The sequence below is a fragment of the Hemicordylus capensis genome, chromosome 1, assembly GCF_027244095.1.
Source record: "Hemicordylus capensis ecotype Gifberg chromosome 1, rHemCap1.1.pri, whole genome shotgun sequence".
NCBI lineage: Eukaryota > Metazoa > Chordata > Lepidosauria > Squamata > Cordylidae > Hemicordylus > Hemicordylus capensis.
This window is the reverse complement of record NC_069657.1, coordinates 380,553,620-380,565,716: the sequence shown is the minus strand read 5'-3', so window position 1 is coordinate 380,565,716 and position 12,097 is coordinate 380,553,620. Positions and strand designations below refer to the sequence as shown.

The window sequence follows — 12,097 nt, the reverse complement described above, 5'->3', positions numbered from 1 at the left end:
GAACACTATTATTTCTCCCTGCTGCCAGCTCCTCCGCCTCCCGCCTTCTGCTCCAGTAGTTTCTCTCCCTGCCGCTTCCCCCTCCCTTCCACCCCAGTCCTTTCCCATTCCTCCCCCCCACCACGATTTCTTGCCAGCTTTAAAGCCAGCCCATCCCTCCTGGGCCGTTTCCTCTTCCTGACTGCCCAGCCGCATCCTCACCCCACCGCCGCCTCACTATGGTGGCTGGGCCCGAAACTGCTGCCTCTTCTCTGCAGCCAGGCCCACCGCCACCACTGCAGCCTCGCCCAGTCCTCCCCCCCGCCTGCGGTTTCTTGCTGGCTTTAAAGCAGGGCCAGCAAGCCCTTTAAAGACGGCTTATTTTCTGGCCACTATCCTTGGTTAAAATTGTGGGCTCGTGTGGGGAGGGGAGGACCCACAACTATCTAGTAATTACTTTAATATTTATTTTTATAATTAATTTTACTGCAATGATCAATGCACTGAAAATTGACTTTGGCCCCCCACATACATCGTCATGGTTCTTTCTGGCCCTCTGGGACGTTTGAATTGTGTACCCCTGGTCTACACAGACTGGCAGCGGCTTCTCCAAGGTTGTAGACAGGAGTCTCTCTCGGCCCTATCTTGGAGATGCCAGGGAGGGAACTTGGAACCTTTTGCATGCAAGTGTGCAGATGCTCTTCCCAGAGTGGCCCCATCTCCTAAGAGGAATATCTTACAATGCTCACATGCAGTCTCCTATTCAAATGCAAACCAGAGTGGTCTAGCAAAGAGGACAATGCATGATTGCTACCACAAGACCAGTTACACACAAAACCACTTCTCTGCTCTAAATTATTCTTTCTCAAAGCAGCTTCTTATATTAAAACCTGGTATCTGTGATCTCTGATATTCATTTGCATACAAGTTATGCTTAGTCCCAGGGAAACTAATTTCACAAGACAGGGTGCTCTAATGATTTTCAGACCCAGAGGTTCCTCAGAAACTTACCAAAATTCCTCAGTGAAAAGATAAAAAATGGAGGACAACTTCCCATTACTCCTTTTCCTCTGCAACACAGAGCCAGAGGGGAATGCTGGTCGTGTTCTCGGGAATTTTCAGTCTAGAATATGCTTCAGAACTTTCTAGAATGCATGGAAGTTCGATGGTAGACAACTGATGAGGAGGTCTTCTCAAGGTAGAAAATTTGAAAAGCATTAGATATGCTACTTGCCCTGATGGGTTGCCCTGATCTATTTACACACATCCAATCTATGCTCCATAAGATGAAAGAGCACTCAATCTTCAATAGCCTTTTCATTCTATTTCCAATGCAAAATATGAAAGGACCTACAAAGAGTAATAGTATGCTGTATAGTAGAGTTGTAGACATATACACAAAGGCTGCATTTGCTGCCTTGCAGAATGATGCACACAAGTGTGACGAGATGGCCATACCAGCTCAGTGCATACTGATGAATTTTCTATATAATAATTTGAAATGACGTTTACATACTAGAAAGAGCATGAAGTTCTTATCTCTTTTTTAAAAGGAAAAAGTAGCTACTATACAAGCAGAGAGAGGCAATGCTGGAAGGCATTAAGGTAATGCAAATCAGACTCCTCTAGGCTGCCTATCTGTAGGTGGCACATTCCCTCAAGCTCCAACAAGCTGCAATTCCTCCACACTGGATTGAATTTATTTTGGTTCTGGGAGGAGTAACCAGTGAAGCAGATATTAACTTTCTGTTACATCCCTACTGCAGAACACTGAGTACAGGAATACCATTCTAGCACTTTTCAAAACTGCAGCAGTCTGGTACAAAAGGGGTGGTGGTGGCGAAACAAGGTCAAGGAAAGTAACTAGTGAGATAATAGTGCATCAAGCTTTTGCAATGGTGACAGAGTACATAGAAGTTTACCTACAAGTCTTTTTATGTGTTGAATTATGCTTTAACATAAGTAATCTCTTCAGAACACATTAGATTATTCAAGATGAAAAAATGTTGCCTATGAAATCTCTACATTATATAAAAGCCAAAGAAGAAACTGAGAAATTGTGAAAGGGCTGATAGGCATATCAGTGCCTGATCTCCACAAAAGACAGAGTTATCTACCACTGTTTTTCATAGAATTCAGGGGCATAACTACCATTAGGCAAGGGGAGGCGGCTGCCTGGGGCCCCCCACGCCTCGAGGGGCCCCCCAGAGGCAAGTCACATGACTCCCCAACACCCGCAGAGCTTCGGTGCCGTGGAAAAGCCAACCCCAAGTTCGGAGCAAAGGCTGCATGCATGCAGCAAAGTCCTTGTCTGCAGAAGCAACTCTGAGCCGGGAGGGCTGTTCCCCATGGGAGGGTGGAGGGACGGGGTTAAAGCGAGAGAGTGGAGTTTTCTAGAGAAGCTGGCATAATGGGGATGTGAGTGTGAGTGCACTATATATTGTGAAGTGAGTGTGTGTGTGCGCACGCATCAGCGAGGGGCCCATTAAAAAATTTTGTCTCTGGGCCCACTCCAGCCTTGTTACGCCCCTGATAGAATTTCTATCCTTTGCAGTACAAAAAAACTTGTTATGCCTGCAAAAGCAGCAGAATTATAGGAACAAAAGGTGTCAGGTACTTACTAGGTCAGTTCAGCGCTTGGAAACTGTGATATAATATCTGAAAGCCTCTAAGAAGTAATGTTGGCACCAAAAAAGCCACAATAGGATACCACTTAATTTACAGCACACACAGAAAGACCACATATCTCTGGCACAGGTTCTAAAGTTGGCTGTTAAAAAAGGGGACAATATAGCATCCTCAATTTTTCTATAGACCATTATCTGTAAGATAGTGATAGTATTATTAAAATTATGCTAGACGAAAAGACGAGGATTGAAGCTTAAAGATTTGAGTGCCCAGACGAAGTTACAGTGAATGAGAACCCCAAACCCAGGCTCTAACTCTAACAGATATAATTTATTAATTTTCAACACAAACATTGTAAGCCCCAGCCTAAAGTGCTTTCCCATTAAGCACTCAGAGTAATTTTGCCTCTTTCCTACCCTGCAGCTTTGCAACAGAAGTATGTCTTAAGTTTCAGCTACCCCTGCTGCTTTGCATTCTTGCCTTTCCCGCTTTGTCTCTTTTGCTTAATTCTCTCAGCCTGTCCTTGTCTTCTTCACTATCTCACATTTTCTCTCCTGCCTCTTTCCTTTGCCTTTAAATGTGTCACCAGTGTCACCCTTCCAACCTCACAACTTGTTTCCCCTCTAGAACTCACCACCTTGCTGCTGCCCTGGCCTTTTAATAATTGAGATACATTTCTTCAACAGAGAAGTAGTTCATGAACTAAATCAATTGTCTAGGATGGCTGCAAAATCCTTTGAGATTTTGAAGAAGAAGAAGAAGAAGAAGAAGAAGAAGAAGAAGAAGAAGAAGAAGAAGAAGAAGAAAGGGAAAACCTGTTCTGGGGTTGCCCTACCTATAAGCCGATGAGCCACCTAATGGCACAGTGGGGAAATGACTTGACTAGCAAGCCAGAGGTCGCTGGTTCAAATCCCCGCTGGTATGTTTCCCAGACTATGGGGAAACACGTATATTGTGTTTCCAGACTATGGGAAACAGGTATATAATCGGGCAGCCGTGATATAGGAAGAAGCTGAAAGACATAATCTCATAATGCAAGCAGGAGGAGGCAATGGTAACCCCCTCCTGTATTCTATCAGACAACCACAGGGCTCTGTGGTCGCCAGGAGTCCGCACCGACTCGACGGCACACTTCACCTTACCTATAAGCGACTTCTTTTCAAAAACACTGTGCTCAGCTGTCTAATGGGTCCCGCCCTTGCAATACCACGATCACAGCTGCTGCAATCTAAATCTAATGCACACTTATTTGGGCGAATGTTTCACGGAGCTTACTTAGACCCTTTCCTGCCAATTGCCCCCCCCCCCCCACACACACAGGCACTCTCTGCTGCTCCCTTTCTCCGCTCTCCCTCTTTCTGGTTTTCCCAGTTTTTATCTCCTCTGCATACTTTCAGTGACACAAGTTGCACTATCACAGTTACTTCTCCTATGTGTTCTCCGTAGTCTTTCAACGACTCTCTTTCCCTCTCCCTCACTCCACCACTGCTCGGCCCCCCACTCCCAGCCCCATCTCGCTTCCTCTCCCCTTTCCTTCACACAGTCACCGCACCCTTCAGCTGCCAAACACACACAGTCTTGTTGTTCTTCTGAGCAGCCGGCTTACTCTCGGGGGCTGCTTCTGCTCTACACCCCACCTCCTCCTTTCTCGTTGCACACACGGTATTAATGGCACAGCCGTCTTTCCTTGCGCAGACAGACTCCGAACGCCAACTTCCACGAACCGTGTTGTTGTCTCTGCTCAGGAGAACATCTCCCCGAACTGCTGCAGCCCCAACTTGATGCGATGGCAAAGCTCCCTCTGGGCAACTGCCAAGTGCCAGCTCACCCACACACCATCAATATCTACCTGCCTGCTGCCAGCACAGCTCAGACCATCATACATACGTCGGTTTAATCTGGCACAGCGACAACTTCCCCAAGGGCCAGTGAGTCTGGCGAGCCTCACAGAAATCCCCCCTTCCCAGCTGCAGCGTGGGCTTCCTGGGCTTCACCGGCGGCATCAAGCCATCCCTAAAGTAGTGTTTCCAGAGGTCTCTCCATCCATCCTCACCTCCAAAGGGCCAGAACACGGTCATAAATGGAAGACACGGAGCAGTCCGGGCGGGCGTGTGTGTGTCGCGGGGGCGCGCAACCCAGATGCGGAATGCCCTCCTCCCGCCAAATTACCTCACACACCCGCACCCCAACCCCGAAGCAGAGGAGCGCTATGCATTCCACCTGCGTGTGGGGTGGGATGTGAGCTACGCGAGTGGGGCTGTCCCTCCAATGCAGCAAGTTCAGACACTCTCTTCTTGCCGCTTAGGAAACCCCTTCTGCAGCAAAAGAGACAACTTATCCAGGGGGCAAGCGTGGGAGGGGGCTCCTTTCCCACTCACTTCTTCGGAAAGCTCCACGGGAGGAGGGAGGGAGGAGGAAGACGCGGGGGGGGGGAAGCTGGAAAGGTGACATTCAGCCCACGGGACGGCAATGCCCGCATTGGCGAAAGCTTCCCTTAAAGGGAGTCAAGTCAGGCTTGCCATAATTACCCCTCCCCCTCCCATGTCCTTCGCCAGGAGGAGGCGGAGGCGGGGGAGACTGCAGCAGGCAAGCCAGCCCCCCATCCTTCGCACCACCGTGGAGAAGCCCCCCCCACCCTAAAAAACACCCCCGTGCCCGTCCCACACGCCGCAGTGTGGAGCAGATGCTGGAGATGCCAGCGCAGTCCTCCGGGTTGGGCGGCTGGGCTTGCTCCGGGGGAGTGCGAAGCGAGCTAGCCCCCCTCACGCCCGGCAGCCGACTGGCAAGAGACAGCGGAGACTTTCCTGGGCTGGCTTAAGGGGGGGCTAATGCGCAGCCCGCGCTGGGAGGGCAGCGATGGTTGGCGTGCATCATTACCTTCCACTTTGGTGAGAGTCAGCACCGGGCTGTTGCAAGCGCTGAGAGGGGCTACCCTGGCCGAGTGTTTCTTCATGATGAGCCCTTCTGCCAGTAAGAGCCCTTCCGCTGATCGCCTACATCCTGAAGCCGGTTGCAGCCGAGCGCTCAGCTCCCTTTCCAGTTAACAGCACACTTCGGCTGCTGCCAGCCAGCCAGCCTGCCTCGCTTTCCCAGCCTCCCGTACCTTCTGCTGCTGCTGCAGCTTTTCACCACCTCCTCTCTCGCAAGCTCTCCTCTACTTGCTGCAAACAAAACGTCACAAGCAAATCCACTCCCCTTCGCTCTGTCGCCACCGTCGGCTCGTGCTCTGGACTTTGCCACACGATCGAGGAAAGCGTGCTCCCAAAACCCAGGTATATCCCAGGATATTCCCGCCAGTGCCTAGATCTTAATTTCCTTCCAGGCCCAACAGAGCAGGATGAGATCTGAAAGGCGGCTAGCTAGAAGTTTGCCTCCTCACGAAGCTTTCCTTTCCCAAACCTCTGCAATATGGATCATTGTGATGAGACTTATTGAGAGGGGTGGTGGTGGAGAGAGCCTCTTTCCAATCTATTTGGCAAGCTGTTTTATGATGTTGGCCATTCATTTTTGTTTTTAAACTGCATTTGAAGCTATTTTGAGATCCTTCAGTTTACCTTTCCTGACCCATGCTGTTCATATTATAGAATTTTAGTGTTAGATATTGGAGGTCTTCTAATCCAACTCAGCACAGGAATCTGCTACAGCATCCCTTACAGCCTCTGTTGTAAAGTCTCTGTAGAAAGTGAGCCACCACTCCAGAGGCAGACTGTACCACTACTGGATACAGTATAAGACGTATCCTCTTATGTTTAGGATATTCCGTCTAGCCTTAATCTGCTTCCTTGCAATTTCGATGCACTGATTAGAGTCCTATCCTCAGGAGCAACAGAGAACAAAACTTCTCCATCTTTGGAATGTTACCGCTCAAAAAAGATGAGCATATACTTTCACTTGTTTCCAATTTAACTCTCGGCCATCCACAAGATGATGAATGACTGGTGAATTTCATTACTCTCTTAATACCTAAATTGCAAGTATGTTGAATCTGACCCTATTTAGTTGCTTCTTTCCGTCTACCAATGAAAACCGATCATGCCATTAAAGGATAAACTCTCATGGATATTAAAATAAAATAACTCCATCTTCCCTTATTTAATTTTATTCTGCTTGGCCTAGAAACCATGACCTAGCTGCAACCTTACCTACAAACTTTGCTCCTGAAACAAACATGTGCTTCAGGATGTGTTTTGAAGAACAAATGAGAGTCTGCTGTTTCTCAAAGATAAGGATTAGGGTGTTGAAACCTACATGGAAGGTTTGAGACTTATAAACGTGTGTGTGTGTATACACACACATACACACACAAACTGGGTTATAAATGTTTTGAAATTTTTAATGTTTTAAATAATTTTAATTAAGTGATTTGATGTTTTAAATTTTAATTGTAAACTGCCCAGAGATGCAAGTTTTGGGCAGTATAGAAATGTAATAAATAAATAAATAAATAAATAAATAAATATTATAAATTATAAATTAATAATTTTGTAAATTTTAACTTGCGCATTTGAATTTAGGAAACAATAAATGAAAGAAGTAGAAGCAAACAAAAGTGTAAGTGACAAGTAGGGGTGTGCAAATTCAAACCATCCCCGGTTTGGCTTGACCCCAAACGGAACACCATCCCACCCCCCAGTTCAGGGGTACGATGAACTTTTCTTTTGTCATGACCCAGGCCACGCAGGGTCCCACTGTGCAGGTGCGGCGGCCTCCAAAATGGCCGCCACACCAGGGGTAGGCCCAGAAAGGGCTGAAGATGCCCGAACCAGGTGATTTCTAACAGAAGGCAGGCCAGCAGAGGGGGAACCTTTGCAGACCCCCCCCCAGCCACCTTGGAGAAGCCCCCGGAAGGGGTTAAGTTAAAAAAGAATTGTTTCAAAAGTTACTTGTACCCCTCCCCCGAACCCGGGGGTGGGATTCGAAGGGGGCCAAACCAAACTGTCCCAGTGCGGTTTGAGTTTGGTTCAAACGCGAACCAAGCCAGGCCAGGCGGTTTTGTACACATCCCTAGTGACAAGTCTTGTATTAGGAGAGAAATTGAATGCTGACATGTTTCACTAATTTAGGCTTTTGTATAGGCATGAGAAATTTTAAGATTAAAAAAAAATCCATATCTGAATTTCTCATCCTGATACAAAAATTTCACATGCCTATACAAATTCAGGATGCCATTAGACTTGCCCACTTCACTTTCCCCCCACTTCATAGTTTGTAAATAAGTATAATGCTCCTTGAACCAATGATCCCCTAAAATGCTTTTCATGAAATGCCCTTTATAATCAATGTCTTAAGCTTTGTTTATGTTTGTGCCTATGTATGCTTTACAAGAAGCTATGTAAGTTAATTAGTATTTGTATATAAGTTTTTCCTTTTCTTATATGTTGTACGTGTAATACCCACATGTGGTGTAATCTTTGTATTGGAGCCTTGCACACTATTGTTTCCTGATATAGTTTACCACTAATCCAAATACTGGGATGTGAGAGGGCATCTAACCAGAAGCAACCCACAACAAAACCTCTCAGTCTCAAAATTGTGTCAATATCGCTTCCCTGAACTCTGAATACTGTGTCATCTCCACTTGCCCTTGTTAGGCTGAAGACAGCTGGGTGAAATTCAAAGTAGGCATGTGGACGAACACCATGCTGAGAATGAACATGGCCTCCACACATGCATGGAGACCAGGTTCATGCTGGCGCCGCGCCACCGCCACACACAGGCTGCTGGGGGGAGTGCTGCCACAGCAGGAAGCTGCCTGGAGCAGCGGTCATGCAGTTAAGTACCTGCTAACTTACTTTTAAAGGTGCCGCTTGCCTCCCCGCCCCCCAAATGCCGCCCTTGAACTGCCAAACCAATTTGTGGGTGGGCTGAAACAGAACGAACCAGTTCACAGAACCATGCACCGGTCCAAATTTGGACCAGTGCACAGGCCTAGATCAAGGCTTAAGCTGCACACTTTTGGGGTGGTGGTGGAAATGGACACAATACTCAGCTTGTAATTTCCTTCTCAGATGAGTTTGATGAAGTCAGTTATAGGTCCAAGATTAAGCACTACATTATTTGAATTTCTACTACACTAACAGGAGTTTAAAGTAATTTTCAAATGTGAATGAACTGTCTGAAATGGATGGAATTTAAAGGGCTGAATTCCTCATAGTATAGTGAAATTTTCAACAGTCTCACTTTGGCACAAATACTACAGAGGAAGAGCAGGATGTAATGGTGCATTATGGCCATATTTGGGTTTTTTTGGACATTATTAGGAACATAGGAACATAGGAAGCTGCCATATACTGAGTCAGACCATTAGTCTATCTAGCTCAGTATTGTCTTCACGGACTCGCAGAGGCTTCTCCAAAGTTGCAAGCAGGAATTTATCTCAGCCCTATCTTGGAGAAGCCAGGGAAGGAAATTGAAACCTTCTGCTCTTCCCAGAGTGGCTCCATCCCCTGAGGGGAATATCTTACAGTGCTCACACATCAAATCTCCCATTCATATGCAACCTGCTTAGCAAAGGGGACAAGTCATGCTTGCTACCACAAGACCAGCTCTCCTCTAATTTAATAATCATGAAATTAATGATTATTAAATGTATAAAAGCAACACATTTAATGACTTAACTTAAAAATTATTCATAAGTACCTAAGAAACAAGACAGTGTACAGTAAAATAAGAACAATTTTTCTGCTCACACAAGCACACCATCTTAGTAAAGAAGAGGAAAAAGAAACTGGGAATAGAAGATAAAGAAGGAAAGAAAAAACACGCTGGACAAAATTACCACAGGTAACTAATTTATTTTCACATACTTGAAGACATTTTTTGAAGGGCAGATGACTGAATCATTCAGATATCTAAGGAGAAATGAATTCCAAGAATAAGATTACCACCAATGAAAACAGATGGAAGCCTGAAACAACTTATTTAACTAAGGGGCAAACAAATGTTCTATTCATACGGGCACAGCTCCAAGAAGTAAAAGGAAATGATGGTAACACTATCATAGGTAATGTGCATACTTGGTATTCTTCCAGTTTAGATATCTTCATATATATTTTTCTTTTTTGGAAGGCATAGTCATTACTAAGATATGTGCTAGTTTCTTAAGTGTCTGACTTATCTCTGAAAGCAATAAAAGGAGTCACTTTCATTTGCACAACCAGTTTCTTAGTGGGCTACTTTCATTCCAAAATGCGCTAATCTTCAAGCAGTTAAATAGATGAATCTATTCCAGAGGCAAGGGACTTTTTTTTAATTTGCAATTTGTTTACAAGATCAGGTTTCCTAAAATGAGCTTTCTAGTTGAGCCAATATGCTTATCACATTCAGACCCAAGTCTAAGGTGACAACGCTTAAGAGAAGCAATAAGTTTCATACAGTTGCTGCCACTCTACCATGTATTTACTTACATCAAGGAAGTAATGTGTGGTTAACAGAGATCCTATGACACACACCTGTTGCCATATGGATGCTCTTCCTTACAGAGACACCATGTGTCCTTACAGACAACATGTGTGTTGGGTGTGTCCAAATACAATTAGTATACCACAACCATGGATATGTGTCCAATTGTGTAGGTCTTTCCCACTGGGAGGGAGATAGGGCAGAGCCATCATTGTGTGGATGTGTTCAAAGAACACAAGCCGATGTTGATGCAGTGGGGATGGCCAGATTAAAAAACGGGGTCACTCAAACCTGTCTGTGTGACTCTTCAGCCAATGCTGTGTTTCCAAGCCTGACTGGGAGCACCCCTGTCTGCATCAACGTCAGATGCAAGGGGCATAGTTAAGGCACATATGTTTATTTAAAACAGAACTAGCATAACCCACGCAGAACATCTGTGTACTAGTACTTGATTGCTCCCCACACCCACTACCACAGCACCTTTCACCTCAGATATCTCTCCACTACCCTCACTCCTCACTCCTGCTGCTGCTGCTGCTCCATCTGGTTGCTTCCATCCTGCTCACCCCTCTTGGTTGAGGCTGCAGCACTGCGGGTGCCTATTGGCCAAGCTGCAGCCCCCTATCCCCAGAGACTTCCCCACCCTCACCCGAGCCCTGCTTCTCCCCTCAGGAACAGCAGCGGCTGACCGGGCCCTTCCTCACTGCTGCTGCCATGGCCACTCATTCCCCTCAGGCCGCTGACAGGCTTGGGCTCATCCCTTGTCTGCCTGCCTCCCTCCGCCAATATCCTCAGTAGCCCCAAACAGTAGCAGTGATTGACTGGGCCCTTCCTTGCTGCCAATAGGTGCCGCCATGGCTGCTTGTTCCCCTCAGGCTCCTGACAGGCTCAGACCCATCCTGTGTCCTCCTTTCTTTCTCTTTCCCCCTCCCTTCTTTTTCTCTCTTTCTTTCTCCTCCACTTGCTCTCCCCTTCTGTCTTTCTTCCCCTCCCCCCTCTCTTTCTGAGTTAACAGATCATCTTGTTTCCTCATCTAATCCACACAAAGGCAGCGAAGGGGCTCTTTCCTCCCTCATGACCCCTCTCTTCGCAGACCCCAGCTCACTATCATTCATAGATAGATAGATAGACAGATACCTCTCCTCTACAATCAAGAACATCTTCTGACCAGTAACAGTTGCATTCCAACTGTCCTTAAACATCACAGGCTCCTCCTCCCTATCTGCATTTGGAATCCCCACTACCCAATCACCATGGTGCCATAGGCCCCTCCTCCCTATCTGCATATGGAATCCCCACTGCCCAATCACCACAGTGCTTCTACTCGCAAACTCTCACGAGAGCTACCACACACGGGATTATCCACAGGTATGCTTTAGAGAATTTTATACACACACACACACACACACACACACACACACACACACACACACTAGCTGATCCTGCACAGAGCATCTGTGCAGCAGTACACTCCTCTTCCCACCAAGCCCTCCCCCCAGCTTCTACCCCAGTCTCCATTCCTCGATGCCCGCCCGCTTCTCCCCCCCATTCCCTGCCAGGCCGCTTCTCTCCCCCCACTCCCCGCCAGGTCGCTTTCCCACCCACTCCCCGGCTGCGGTTCATGGTTTCTGCTACTGCTCCCTCACTGCAGCTGCCTGCCACCATCTCACTGTGGTTGAGCCAGCCACGGCCGCCTCGCTGCAGCCGGGCCTGCCTCCCCCTCCGCGCCTCCTCTGGGCCCACCACCGCCTCGCCATGGCCGGCCTCTGCCGGGCCTGTTGCTGCCACCTCGCCACAGGCAGGCCCACTGGCCCCTCCTTGCCGTGGCTGGGCTAGGTCTGCTGCTGCCACCCCCGCCCCCTCCTCACAGCGGCCATGGGCCCACCACTGCCTCACCTCCGCAGCCTCCTCGCGACGACCAGGCTAGGCCTGCTACCACCACTGCCACCCTACCCCCTCCTCACAGTGACCATGGGCCCACCGCCAACTCACCACGGCTGGACCCGCCGCCCCCTCCACAGCCCCCTCGCCATTTCCAGAGGCCAACTGGCGCCCAGCCAATCAGGCACCTCCTCCGCTGGCACTTATA

At 47.7% G+C, this 12,097-nt stretch overlaps 1 protein-coding gene across 9 annotated transcripts in view; it reads right to left on the bottom strand.

The window, feature by feature from the left end:
- SLC35F3 (solute carrier family 35 member F3) overlaps window positions 1-12,097 on the bottom strand; it is a 213,769-nt gene that overhangs the window by 66,065 nt on the left and 135,607 nt on the right. Inside the window, exon 1 of one of the 9 annotated variants that reach the window (XM_053299332.1) lies at window positions 5,485-5,772. The exons of 5 other annotated variants lie outside the window; for them this stretch is intronic. In XM_053299332.1, coding sequence (XP_053155307.1) covers window positions 5,485-5,560 — 76 coding nt within the window. In that variant the 5' untranslated portion in view covers window positions 5,561-5,772. Of the gene's footprint in view, window positions 1-2,600; window positions 2,620-4,660; window positions 4,882-5,484; window positions 5,773-12,097 lie in introns of those variants that run through there. 3 more of the 9 variants (XM_053299357.1, XM_053299348.1, XM_053299378.1) reach the window with 3 other exon arrangements.